The 13,634-nt window shown below is 58.0% G+C and overlaps 1 protein-coding gene across 10 annotated transcripts in view; it reads left to right on the top strand.

The window, feature by feature from the left end:
• The first annotated feature begins 3,496 nt into the window (after positions 1–3,496).
• The window catches only part of SUMF1 (sulfatase modifying factor 1), a 100,210-nt gene continuing 90,072 nt past the window's right edge, over positions 3,497–13,634 (top strand). For 9 of the 10 annotated variants that reach the window (XR_013996804.1, XM_081106281.1, XM_081106282.1 and 6 more), the window contains exons 1-5: positions 3,514–3,761; positions 5,220–5,393; positions 9,015–9,089; positions 11,044–11,126; positions 13,018–13,140. Coding sequence is in view for 9 of the 10 variants with exons in the window: in XM_081106281.1 (XP_080962407.1) it covers positions 3,516–3,761; positions 5,220–5,393; positions 9,015–9,089; positions 11,044–11,126; positions 13,018–13,140 (701 nt within the window). In the remaining variant the exon portion in view is untranslated. Of the gene's footprint in view, positions 3,762–5,219; positions 5,394–9,014; positions 9,090–11,043; positions 11,127–13,017; positions 13,141–13,634 lie in introns of all 10 variants that reach the window. The other variant, XM_081106280.1, reaches the window with a different exon arrangement.

Raw genomic sequence — 13,634 nt, 5'->3', positions numbered from 1 at the left:
ACTGAGCTCTGTAAAATGCTGTTACTACGTAGGCAGATAGGAAACTCGGCTCCGAGAAGCGCAGTGACTAGACCTACAGTCTCCCCCATAGACACTGGGACCCAAAGCCCGGCCTTTCATTCTAACGCCAGACTCTGTCATATCAGGCAAGGCTTTCATCTTCCCAGCAAAGGGTTACTTCCTCCCTGATCGCCAAGCCCCAGGCCACAGATCCAGGGGAAACAGGGTGGCTACGGGGACTGGGCGTTCCTTTATAGGGTAAGCACTGTTTGAAGCCTGAAAGTGTAGCAGACACCTGTACCTTCCAAACATCAGCAGACGCTGATGTGTCTCATAGGCAGCCTCCTGTGCTAATGCACTGCCTTCATGGCAACATCTTGACGTTTCACTTTCACCAAAGTAAATGGATCCTAAAAGCAAAGCTGCTCTTGCATGCGCGCCTGAGCTGTAAACACAGATACTAGTGTGACAGACGTACGCTACGCTCCCCCTTTATAGGGGAGCGCTCCTCCCTGAACAAGTGGGGAGTCGTCCTTCTCCCGCGTTTTCTGCGACCTCACGCTCCGCGAAGCCAGGACCTAGAGGCGAACCAGCACTGTGATTTCTTACGATATTCCCACCCCCTCTCTCTCCAGAGGCGCGGGAAGCACCTTTTTCTTGCTCTAAATCTCTTTCGGTGCCTTTCTGGCTTCTTCTCATCTTTCTCGCCAATCGCCACGGTTCAGGAACATCAGGAAGAGAACTGGGTGGAAAGTTTGGAGAAGGAAGAGTACAGGTTGTACTGGGGACGTCAATCACGCCGCTGGTCCTGCCTCCCGCGTTGCTCAGAGACCCAGGCCCCGCCCAGCACGGGTGCGGAGGGGCGGCAATAGCGGAGCGTCTGCCAGTCCTGTGCCCCGTCCAGAGGAACCGTCAGCGGCCAGCTGGGAACTTGTTAGACATGCCAATTCTCGGGCCCCGCCCCAGACCCGCTGACTGGCAGGCAGGTCCACCAATCATTGTGGACGTGCAGCCAGTTTTGTTTTTTTTTGTTTGTTTGTTTGTTTTTGCCTGAACTTCTAATCACAGCGGATTGGAACGGAGAGGACTCAAGTGCAGCCACGCCATAGGCTGCCCGTGGGGGGCGGGGCGTGAGAAGCAGAGCCGGGTGGGCGGGGCTTCCTCCTAGTGACACCCGCAAGGGAAACAGTGGCGTCTGGGGTGTTCACTGCACGTGAGCGCGGAGTGAGGAGGCTGGGCCCGAGTGTGCGAGCCGCAGGGTCACGAGCGACCTGGAAACAGGAACTTACTGTGACTAAGCAGAAGCTGTGAAGCAGAACTAAAAACAAGTCATGGAGGAGACAGCGAGGAAGGCGAAACAAGGGGCGGGGAAGGACCACGAGTGCGGGACGACAGGCCCGGGGAGGTGGCAGTGCACTCGGCGCTCGCGGCAGACCCAGAGCACCTGCTGCGGACGCTCGGGTTCTGGTTCTGTTCCTGGCTGCGCCCCCGCCCCTTCTGAAATAGGACTATTCCGTGTTCTGCAGCTCCTGTTCTGTGTGTCCTTAACACGTGTTTCTTCCTTGCATTTTCTTCAAGGATCCTTCAGCCCTTTTTCTTGGCACTTTCAAGGAGGGAGAGAAGACCAAACCATCCGAGCAAGAAACGTAGAAAAAAAGCAAACGAAAATGAAGTGAAAAGTTCTCCCTATAAGTTTCCCTCATTGGCTGCAGCACAAACTAGCGAAACGAAGAAGCCTAAATGAGTAGGCTTTCAATCAGGTGACTTCAAGGACTCTGACCAACGCCTCATGAGAGAAGCACATGGCAAAAGGTTGCTGCCACTTGGGACTTCTCACTTTTGCTGTCTAAATACACAAGGGAAAGTGTCCAATTATTAAAAAAATACATGGGAATGCTCATTTTATATATTAAATAGGTTGATAATTATAATAGTCAGTAGAGGCCCAGTGCATGAAATTTGTGCACTTGGGGGGGGGGTGTCCCTCAGCCTGGCCTGTGCCTTCTCACAGTCCAGGAGCCCTGGGGAGGATGTCTGGCTGAAGGCTTAGGCCCTCTAAGCCTTCAGTCATACATCCTTAGCATTGCCACAGAGGCGGGGGAGGCTTCCACCAATGCCACTGTACTCTCCAGCCTGAGCCCGGCTTTTGGCTGAGCAGCGGGAGCACACTGACCACCAGGGGGCAGCTCCTGCATTGAGTGTCTGCCCCCTGGTGGTCAGTGCACATCATAGTGACCGGTCATTCCACCACTCAGTCATTTGCATATTAGCCTTTTATTATATAGGCTAACTAATAATTTTGAGCTATTCCTAGATACCAAACAATGCTCAAAGTAGTTCACATTTTAAAAAAGATTTTAAATGTCATTTCCACAAGGACTAGAATTTCCATCTGTTTTGTTCCCTGCTGTTCCCTCAGTGCCTGGACTCGTGCTCCGCAACACTCTACTCAGTAAACACTTGTTGACTGAATTCAAATGGATCTTCGCAAACCCTTGGGTGGAGATGCTGTCCCTCCTGGCATGAGGAGGGGGAGTCACACCCTAAATGTCTGCATGAGCTTCATACTGCCAGGCAGCAAGCTTCTGCTGGGACAAAGGCCCTGACCTCCGGGGTGGGTCTTATAAATGTTCTGAGCACTGTTATCTGAGAATGTTGATGTTCAGATATTGTCTTTTCAGGGTCTGAAGGTTTTTATTCTTTCGGTCATTCATTCATTCATTCATTCAACAAATACAGTGGGGCCTTGACTTAGGACTGTCCCGACTAACGAGTTTTTCAAGATACGATCCATCTTTCGGCCGATTTTTTGCTTTGAGTTGCGAGCTAAAATTCTGGTTAAGAGCCAGCTTCAGATACCCCACCGCTAGTTGGCGCAGCAAACGTCACAGTGAACGCCACAACATCAGCCCAGCATCACGTGTCTCACTCGTTCACTTTAAGACTTGACATACGAGTAATTTGAGTTACGAGCTCCATCACGGAACGAATTAAACTCGTAAGTCAAGGCCCCGCTGTATTTACGGAGCACTTATACATACCTCGCCTTGTTCTAGAAACGGAGGATATAGCATCGAATGCTAAAATGCTGTACCTGCCCCATAGAGAGCTATGAGACCCAGTGCAGCGGGTTTCAATCTCATTTTTGACCTTGGGCAAGTCACTTAATTGCTCTGCGTACAGGGTCGTTGTGAGGACTAAATGCACTTTCAAAGAGTGAAGTGCTTAGCATGGTGCCTGGCACATAGCGAGTGCTAAGTAAACTTGATCACAATTTTTTCAACCAAGAAATAATAACGGGGCGCATAGTCTGTGGAAGGCCAGAAGGATTTTTGTGGGTTTTTGTCATGTTTTGACGTCAGCAGGGCCTAGGAGCGCGGCCAAAACGAGGCAGCTGGAGAGAAGTGGCGAGCAAGTAGGAAAGTCACCTCCAAGGTGCGTCAGCCCGTGGGACCGGCCCCTTTAAGGAGGGCGGTGCCACGTGACCCACGAAGTCACGTGGCGCCCGGGACAACATGGCTGCGCCCGCGCTGGGGGCGGCCGGTGGGCGCCGTGCCGCGCTCGCGCTGGTGGTCCTGCTGCCGATGCTCGCGCTGCCGGGCGGGGCGGCGGCGGGCGCAGAGGTCGGGACGGGCTCGTGCGGCTGCGGCGCCCCCCAGCGGCCCGGGGTCCCCGGCAGCGCGGCGACCGCGCACCGCTACTCCCGGGAGGCGAACGCGCCGGGCCCGGGTGCTGCCCCGCGGCCTCCCGCGCCTGCCAAGGTGCGCTCTCGATCCCGGGCGGCGTGTGGGGTCCACGGTTCTGCGGGCGGGCGGGGGCCGGCAGGAGCAGGCGGGGGCGGGGAAAGGTGGCCGCCACACCCACGCCGCCCCTCCCGGCCGGGCTCCAGGCGGCGTCCTCGCTGCTCGGCCGCGCGGCCGGGGCTGCGCGCCGCTCGGGGGTTTACTTGGAGGCCAGCTGCCCCTCATCCTCCCCACCCCCAGTTTCCCGACCCTTTCCCTGCCTTATTAATGAATACTCAGAATTTTAAGTCACGGGTGGGGTTGAAGGGCTGGTTCCTCCCTCGTTGACTGGAGGAACCCGGCCTCCGCGTCCCTGACTTGATCGCTCGCTTGTGGGTCCCTCTTGCAGAAGCCTGAGGGCCCGGCCCTGCCGTCCCGGTGGCCCTGGCACCGCCGCGCGTGGGCCGGGAAGGGCTGGTCACCAGCAGCTGCTCTCCGGGCCAGTTCTCTGCTGAGGAGCACTTAGGTGGCTTCTAATCTTCCTGTTACAAACAGAGCTGTCTAAACCGCATGGGACGGAGCCTGGCCCTTTCAGGAAGTTCGGTCGGCTTCAGGGTGTGGGGAATGGATGAGTGAGTGGAGGGTCCAGGGTGTGCGGAACGGATGAGTGAGTGGAGGGGCGAGGGCTTAGGAGCAAGGAGTGTGAGGAAGGGTGAGGCCAGACAGGGAGGCCAGTGGTGAGGCGACTGCCGTATCTGGCGTTTAAGGAGGGGGGAGGCTGGAGGGATGGACGTTTGGGAGACCAGGCAGGACCGGTGACCTCTGTTGTTGGGAGCAGGGGACTGGAGTGGTCAGGCCTGATTTCTGAAGACAAGTAATAGGACGTTTATGACCCACATGTCATAACTGAACATAGTTCCATGTTCGTTGGGACACACAGGCACGGAATTGAAGGCTAGCAAAGACAGTCAGTGGAAACACAAAGAAGGAACCCGGGGTTGTTGATAATGGGAACCAAGGAGCTGCAATCAGGAAATAATTGGGACAAGGGCATAAGGTCCCTTAGGCTCTTTAGATTTTCCATCCCAGCGACTTAAGGCATTTCCATTCTCATGGGAGGCCCGCATTCATTCCGTGGGTTTTTAAACACATTTCGTCTGGCATTTTTACATTTGCTTTTAACAATAATTCACAAGAAACTGGAGGGTGCTGAAGGATAAAAGCCCGCATATGCTGATGTGGAATGCTCTCCATGACCCTCCGCTCCAGTCATTGGCAGGCTGGGGCTGGGCTGTAGCCAGACCCGCCTCCACCGCAGGCCCTCACATTTACATGTAGAGTGTTGACCAGAGAAACCCCTTTTCTAAAGAGCTTGCATTTGTTGTGACTGGTCCTTCCGTTTCCTTGGTGTATTGAACAGTGATTTCCGCCCGTGGGGTTTGCTCAATCCCGGGGGCTCACTGTGTGCTGGGCGCCTCCCCCCCTCCCCCCCTGCAGATGGTCTCCATCCCTGCCGGCGTGTTCACGATGGGCACGGATGACCCTCAGATCAAGCAGGATGGGGAGGCGCCCGCCCGGAGAGTCACCGTGGATGCCTTCTACATGGACGCCTATGAAGTCAGTAACGCCGACTTCGAGAGGTTCGTGAACGCCACCGGCTACCTGACCGAGGTAACGGGTCAGGGTGGGGAGGGACAGCTTGCTCTCCCACCACTTTTCCTGTGGGCCCGGCACTGTGCTAAGCTCTTTGCATACATAGCGTCTAACTTAATTCTAGCAACTCCGAGAGGTAGGTTACCTTTTAGGTAGCACACTGAGGCTTAGGAGGGTGACGTGCCCTGATTCGCAGGCTGGTTGGTGGGAGCTGGGATGCCAGTGTGAGTGGTGTGGCCCAGCGCCTGTGCCCTTTGCTGTTCTGCTGTACGTGTTAGTGCTTCGGTCTGCCCGCGGCGCCCATGCCCGCCGGGCCTTTTGGGATAACAGACCACGTGTCAAGTAAGGCCACTTTTCCCGCTCAGAAAATTGCAGTTTGGTTGTTTTAGAAACCTATTTCCCAAGAGACAGGTGCTGAAAGGCAGCTTTGCGTTTTCCTGGTTTAATCCAGTGCCTGGTGACTCGTAGGCGACCCCCTGGCAGTCAGGGCGGCCTCCTGCTGTGGTCTCTGGATCAGGAAGCCAGGTTCTGAGCAGGTGTGTCCTGACTGGGAGAAGGGACAGGGAGGCTGTCCAGGGCGGGGTTACTGTGAGCGTCTCCATGGTGCGGGTCCAATAGGTGCCTGTTTTCCCTGCTCTCTCACCACAGGACGCCACCCTAGCCCTCAGCGTGTGGAGTCCCTGTCTTTTTTTAAAATTAAAAATAACTTGAAAATGAATGCCGACAGCGAAGCAGCATGCAGGTTTGGTTTCGCTTTGCTGTGCTTCTCGGGCGTTTCCTAAAATGGGCAGAGCGCTTGTGTCTCTTTGTGCCTGTTTGTGGAAGCAGAGACCCCGTGCTTCCTGTGGCCTAAGGCTGCTCTCGGCCAGGTTCCTCAGCAGTGCGATGAAGTTAGCAGGCGACTGACTCCCAGGGACAGAAGCTTAGACCAGGGTTCTCCGTGAAGACGGGAGGCGCAGCATTTAGGACGGCCAGAAGCTCGGATGGGGAAGTTACTCCTGCGTCTTTTCTACCCTCTACCTGGGATCTCGCGTTTCCTTCAGTTACGGGCGACCAACCACAGGAGTAGCAGGACCTGTGATTTTGTCGCCCACAGAAACCAGACACTTTGTCTCATTGTTGCTGTTACAGACATCGTGTCATTGTTCGCTTTCATCCCCTCCTTAGAAATTGGACCTGCCACGAGGTCGTATTTAATATATTAATACAGACCACATGTATATTACTGTAGCACAAATGTGATGAATATTCTGATAGAACTAGTTGTCTTTGTAATCGTACTGATTTTACTTTATCCATCCAACATGTCACCCTGAGAAGGGGTCCTGTCAGCTTCACTCTGCCCCGGGGTCCAGACGCAAGGAGGGTTAAGGACTGTTCTGGACACACTGCCTCCTGGTTTAGCCACTTCACAGTTTCTTACCCCCCCTACCCCCCCCCCCCCCCCCCCGCTTCCCAGCCCACCTCCTGCTCTCGTGGCTGCTCCTGCTTCTTTTCCTGGATGACTCGCCCCTCTTTCTCAGCTCAGGGGCCTGTGTTTCCCCCTTCCCGGAGTTTCCTGGCCCCGCGCCTGCCCCTGTTGTGCGTGGCTGGCTGCCTGTCATCCGTGAGTCATCTCGGCTTACACGGCCCCTCGGAGGCCCCTTTGCTCAGTCTGCGAAAGGAGCCTTTCTCGCTACTCTTTTCCTTACAAGGTCAAGTCAAGTTGTCACTATTTTCTCCATTTGGCTTGGTTTTTGTCTGTGCCCCCATGTAAGCACGATGAGGGCGGGCCACGCCTCTAATACTGACCTTGAGCTCTGTCATTCAGTCCAAAGCCGGCACCTGGTGGGTGTTGGATAGGTGTTGGGTGAAGGCTTAGGAGTGATGGCACTGGTAGGTGTTGGTAGGTGTGGTGAAGGCTTAGGAGTGATGGTACTGGTAGGTGTTGGTAGGGGTGGTGAAGGCTTAGGTGCACAGGCACTGGTAGGTGTTGGTAGGGGTGGTGAAGGCTTAGGAGTGATGGCACTGGTAGGTGTTGGTAGGGGTGGTGAAGGCTTAGGAGTGATGGCACTGGTAGGTGTTGGTAGGGGTGGTGAAGGCTTAGGAGTGATGGTACTGGTAGGTGTTGGTAGGGGTGGTGAAGGCTTAGGAGTGATGGTACTGGTAGGTGTTGGTAGGGGTGGTGAAGGCTTAGGAGTGATGGCACTGGTAGGTGTTGGTAGGGGTGGTGAAGGCTTAGGAGTGATGGCACTGGTAGGTGTTGGTAGGTGTGGTGAAGGCTTAGGAGTGATGGCACTGGTAGGTGTTGGTAGGGGTGGTGAAGGCTTAGGAGTGATGGCACTGGTAGGTGTTGGTAGGTGTGGTGAAGGCTTAGGAGTGATGGCACTGGTAGGTGTTGGTAGGGGTGGTGAAGGCTTAGGAGTGATGGCACTGGTAGGTGTTGGTAGGGGTGGTGAAGGCTTAGGAGTGCAGGCTTATTGGGACCACAGAGCCCAGGAGGAAGAGTGGGGGTTGAGAAAAAGTGCTGAGAAGAGCTCCTTTAGGAGAAGGAGTTGGAGGTACTCGTGAGGCCTGAAATGCCGGGACAGGGACCCAGGTGGCAGGCGGTGTCTCGTGAGGACAGCACTGGCCGGGCTGGCGGTGTCAGAGGCACCAGGTGCTCTCCTTCATTAAAGCCATGACACTGGGAGTTTGTCCCTCGGAACGTGCTGTGTCCCAGAGAGTGGTCTCCTGGACGGAGAACCGGCCGCTGACCTGTTCTCACGTGCAGGTTCCTGGCCTCACCCCGACCTCCAGAGCCAGTCTCTGCAACAAGCCGCCTGGCCTCCTCGGCGGCCGGAGCCCGAGAGGCTGTGGGCCGGGCAGGGCGGGGAGCAGCGGCGTTTGGGGGCTGGAGGAGGAGCCTGTGTGTTTCAGGAGATAAGCAGGAAGAGTGGAAACGGGGGAGGAAACCCAGGACTGTAGCGTCACAGAGAGCCAGGGCCGGGTGTGTGCCTGCAGAGAGGGTCACGTGCACAGAGTGAGCAGGTAGATGGGGACCCAGACAGTGTGTTAACGGCACATCGTCAGATACGGAGTCCGTCGGTGCTCGGCCCTTGTCAGCCCAGTGGACACCTTCGTGGCTGAGAACGTGTCAGGGCACCGGCACCCTGCACCTTCATGCTCTCGGCTGGACCTGGGAAGAGCAAGGACAGGGCTCGGTGGGGAAATCCCACATGAAAAGGGGCTGGTGCAGTGGGCGGCAAACTGCGGCCCCTGAGTGTGGCTCTTCCACAAAATACCACGTGCGGGCGCGCACGTACAGTGCGATTGAAACTTCGTGGCCACACTCAAGGGGCCAAAGAGCCGCGTGTGGCTCGCGAGCCGCAGTTTGCTGACCACTGGGCTAGTGTGTCATAAACTATCTGAAAACTTGGGTTTGGCTTTCTGTCACAGGAGCAGTTACCTTCCCAAAGCCGTTTCCCGGCGGCACTCGTGTCAGCCGCAGAGCCTGAGGGGACGGTGTCTGACAGTCACCCGCGGGTCGGAAGCCGGGTGCTGCAGGCCATTTCTGTTTCCCCGGGAAGTCAGGCGAGACCTCAGTGTACTGGACCCGAGAAATGGCACGGGTGGCACGCATGATGACACCCCGCCCGGGTCCTGTCCCTTTCCCCGCAGGCTGAGAAGTTCGGCGACTCCTTCGTCTTCGAAGGCCTGCTGAGCGAGCAGGTGAAGGCCGGCATCCAGCAGGCGGTAAGTACCTGAGCGGCTCTCGCGTGTCAGCGGCACCGGCGTGGCCCCGGCTGTCCAGCACCGGTGGCCGTCCTGGGCGGTGAGTGGCACTGCCCTGCACCCGGCGCACAGGCCCAGCCTGGGTTCATGCCTGCTTGTGTCTGCCGTCTCGGGCCTGTGCTTTGCCATCTATGGGGATGGACGTGAGCGTGGCTGCCTCGGGTTGAAGGTTTGCTCTCTGGCTGAAATGCGTCTGGTTTAGAGATGCCCACGGTCTGCCAGGGCCATGCTGTCCTGAGAACTGGCACAGAAGTCCCTCCCTGGCCTCAGTCTCGAAGTCCAGGGACGCAGCAACATGGACCCGGAACCCAGTTTACTGTATTTCTTTTACCTGATTTATGAATATTTCATATCAAATATGTTAGGAACAAAACTGATAGCACATGCATCATCTGCTTGAAAAGATTCAGAAGAGTAAGAGCGCCCGGCATCCGTGGCGCCCGCAGTGACAGCTGAGGCAGTCTCAGCAGGGACACCCCAGGCAGGTGCTGCGGAGGGGGCGGCGAGGACAGGGTGCCGGGAAGCGAGTGGGGGGCTGGTCAGGGAGGACCTTGGGGAGGAGGAGGCCCTGGAGGACGGGGCCTTGCAGGTGGGATGGGATGCGTTGGGATCACCTGAGGCCAAGCACCTGGCAGGGCCTGCCTGTCCCCAGCTCAGACCAGACCTTCGCCGTGTGTGGTCAGCTCGGCTTGCCCTGGGACGTCCACCCGAAATGCCCTCTGTCTTGCATGCCGGACTTGGGTTCCTCCACCTGCTGGTTCTGATGGCTCCCATGCCTGCCTCTCCTGAGTTTATCTCCCTACATGATGTGGGTGTTTGTCCAAGTGCCCGTCCCTCGCCAGATCTGCCTGGGACGGGGGCGTTGTGGCACTCACGCCATGAGTGAGTCCTTGTCAGGAAGGAAGGCGCCGGGGATCCTCTGTCGGAGCACTTGGTGTTGGAAGCTGCCGGCTCTGACCTGGCGTGACCCGTCCAGGTGGGAGAGCGCGCCTGGGCGTGGGGTGAGGCGGGGTCACAGTGAGCTGCTCGGGAGGCCCGGCTGGCTGATTGGATGAGATAAGAAGGGAGCACGTCCCACGGCCGTGTCGTGTGTCTGCCTTTGAAAAGAGCAGGTGTCGCCTGACCTGGGAGTCGGTGTGTGGCGTCTGCCCAGGAAGCAGGAAGCGCGATAGCCCTGGAGGCGAGGGCCCGATGGGACAGGATAACGGGCCTGGCGGGTCCCAGAGGCGCAGATCTGAACCCCGTTCAAGTGTCCTCGGGTGCCCTTTCGAGTCCCGGGCCCTCTGAGGTCTGACTTGGGTGAAGAAATAACATCGGCCTGGCATCGCCCCTACAGGCCTCGGCGATGGCCTTGCGGACCTCTGTGGAGAGATGAGGTCCACCCAGGAGCAGGAGGCGTGCCCGGGGGTCAGCGGCTCTAAGAAAACTTACGCACCAGCCACCATTTAGCGTGGACGGGACTTTTCACCAGGCCACACCTTCCCCTTCCAAAGAGGCCACCGCAGCCCGGAGCGGAGGAGGCAGCCTCAGCGCCAGGGGGAGTGGAGGTGGCACCGCTAGGACCACCACGGGCCAGGCCGAGTCTCCCCTACAGAAGGAGCCCCACTCAGAGACTGTAAACTTGGGGTTTGTCCAGGAGAGGTCAGCAGGTGGGGGCGCTGGAAGCCATGGCCACCTCAGGAACAGGTGCGTCATGACACGCATCTCCTGGGGGCTGCGGGGGGCAGTGCTCGCCCCGCCGTGCTGTACAATATGAACGGCTCCTCTTTGTGAGAGATTTATTCACGCCCAAGTCTTTATTTCCCACGTCCTGGGAAAGGCGTTCGTTTGGATGGAGACTGTGGGCGCGTTTGAGCGCGTGCCGAGCCGTTTCCTGCGGCCTCGCTGCTAACCCGGCTCCTCTGGTTGCTTTGAGGTGGCGGCTGCTCCCTGGTGGTTACCTGTGAAAGGCGCCAGCTGGCGACACCCAGAGGGGCCCGACTCGGCTGTCCTGCACAGGTGAGGGGCCGTTCTCCCGGCGACGTCCCAGGCAGATCCCTGCTCCCTGCTGCTGCGAGGACAGTGCGGTGCTCATCTGCGGGGGAGGGCGGCGCTCGGACTGGAGGTTGGGACAAAGCGGCAGGAAATAGCATGTTCCCCTGAGGCCCCAGACACTGCACCGCTCGCAGGAGGCTCTTACGGGGCCGCCTTCCTCCCTCGCGCGTCCTGTCTGAAGGCGCCCCTTTGACGGGCCAGTCGCCCGCCTCCTGGCAGGTTTACCTTGCTGCCTGCCGCCGCTCCTCTCCGAGGGCTGTGGACACTGCAGAGAAGCATGTCCGGCCAGGTGGCCCCTGTGCATGCTCAGGCCTTGGCTCGGGGCTCCTGTCCCCCATCCGGGGCTGACACACTTTGGAGCGACCCGCTGACTGAGACTCCGCTGAAGCGGGGCGAGCACGTCTCGGGGGCGAGGAAGTAATTATCTCAGCAGAAATAGAGCAGCGCTCAGCCCGGGGGAGCAGCTCGGGCCCAAGGACACTGCTCTCCTGGCCCACTTCCGGGGGCTCCCAGCCCTGGTTTGACCACATTCCTGGTGATTGCCCTCATTGCCGGGGCCGGTGTACATGGAGCTCCGCGTGGGGCGCAGCCCCTGGGCAAGTGGCAGGAGGCCTCCGGAGCCCGGCGTGGCAGCCTCCACCGGGACAAGCTGGGAGGGGCCAGTCACGCGGGACTGGGTCTCAGGGTGACTGCCCTCTGCGCTCCCAGTCAGCATCTGTCCTGAACTTAACGGTAGAAGAAAGCTGAGGGAGAAGGAAACCCACAGGGCATGCGTTTTACCCAGAATCCATCCTCTGAGAAGAGGGCATCTCTTTTTTTAAAAAAATATCTTTTTATTGATTTCAGAGGGAGAGAGAGGTAGAAGCATCAGTGATGAGAGAGAATCACGGATCGGCTGCCTCCTGCACGCCCCACACTGGGGATCGAGCCTGCCACCCGGGCCTGTGCCCCGACCGGGAATCACTTTGTGACGTCCTGGTTCCTAGGTTGACTCTCAGTCACTGAGCCATGAAAAGTGCATCTCTTACCAGTTCCACGGGCAGTGACTGGCACTAATGGGCACTCAGCAAGCATTTGTTGAAGAATGGGATCAGGGTACGTTCCTGCAGGGAGTTAGGGAGGTACAGGAATTGACGAGGAGTGCGCAGGCCACTCGAAACAGCGCCCAGGGAATGCCTGTCCCTGTCTTCTCAGGCTTCCTTCCCTTCGACCCTCTGCACCCTTAGAAAATATAACGACTTGGACTCCAGAGTGGGGCAGCCAGCTGCTGCTCTTCAGCAGACACAGGGAGAGCAGGTGCGGCAGGCTGGGGGCCTGGACACAGGGCCCAGGATAGGCCTTGTCGCGGGGGGTGTGGGTGGGGGGTGGAGCTAAGACTACATGGGCCCACGGAGTCCCGGCCAATCCCGCAGGGGCTCGGGGTACACAGACCCACAGAATTGCTTCCCACAGGATTGCTGCGGTGGCCGGAATGGCTGGGCCTCATGCCCCTGCCCTGGTTAGCCCTTGGTGGGTCTGAGCTGGCTCAGGCAGCTGTGGGAACCCCCAAGGGGCTGACAGCACCCTGCAGTGGGAGCACCTCTTCCTTAGAGGCGGGCTGGGAGGCTCTCCACACCCACCATCCAAGTGAGGCTCCGTGGGGTCTGGGCGAGCCTGCACAGTGAAGAAATGATGGGTCTGAGTGTGCTTCTAAGAGGAATTGTCACCCTTTGGGAGCTGGGGAGTCAGAACCCCGTGTTGCGGGGGGGCTTGCTTGGGGACCAGGATGGCGTCAGTATCGAGGGTGGAGGGGACTGGGCTTTGCTGAGCTGGTCTGTGCCCTGCAGTTCACTCCCTCCTCGCTCGCTGTCTCCAGGCCGGACCACCCGGTCCTGCACGTCTCCTGGAACGATGCGGTTGCCTACTGCGCGTGGGCCGGGAAGCGCCTGCCCACGGAGGCCGAGTGGGAGTACAGCTGCCGCGGGGGCCTGCACGACAGGTATGGCCCGTCTTGCCCAATCAGGTGCCGGCTTCTTCCAGATCTGGGCCTGGTTCTGGTGAGAGAGTCACTCTACACCCAGGCTTCCGTCCTGGGCTTGCCTTGTGCCCCGGTTACTGCGACGTGACCAGTGGTCAGCGGGTGTGGGGCGGGTGGCTCCTGCATCCATGGCGTCTGCAGGCCAGGCTGGCGTGGCATAGGCCTCCCAGGGCTCGTGGCCACGGCCGCCAGCGTTTTCTGACTCAGGCTTCTCTGGAAGCAGCGCCTTTCTCTGCTGCAGGAGCCGAGAGCCTGGAAACTCGCTGTGGGAAAAGCTCCTAGAGCAGCGAAGCCTCTAAAACAGTGGTTCCCAACCTTCCTAATGCCGTGGCCCTTTAACACAGTTCCTTATGTTGTGGTGACCCCCAATTTCATTGTTACAAGTTGAACATAATTAAAGCATAGTGAGTAATCACAAAAACAATATGTAATTATATATGTGTTTTCTGATGGTC

This window comes from Myotis nattereri (genome assembly GCF_964212035.1).
Source record: "Myotis nattereri genome assembly, chromosome: 14".
NCBI classification, from domain to species: domain Eukaryota; kingdom Metazoa; phylum Chordata; class Mammalia; order Chiroptera; family Vespertilionidae; genus Myotis; species Myotis nattereri.
Note: the sequence above shows the minus strand (reverse complement) of the source record. Positions and strands in the feature narration are given on the sequence as shown.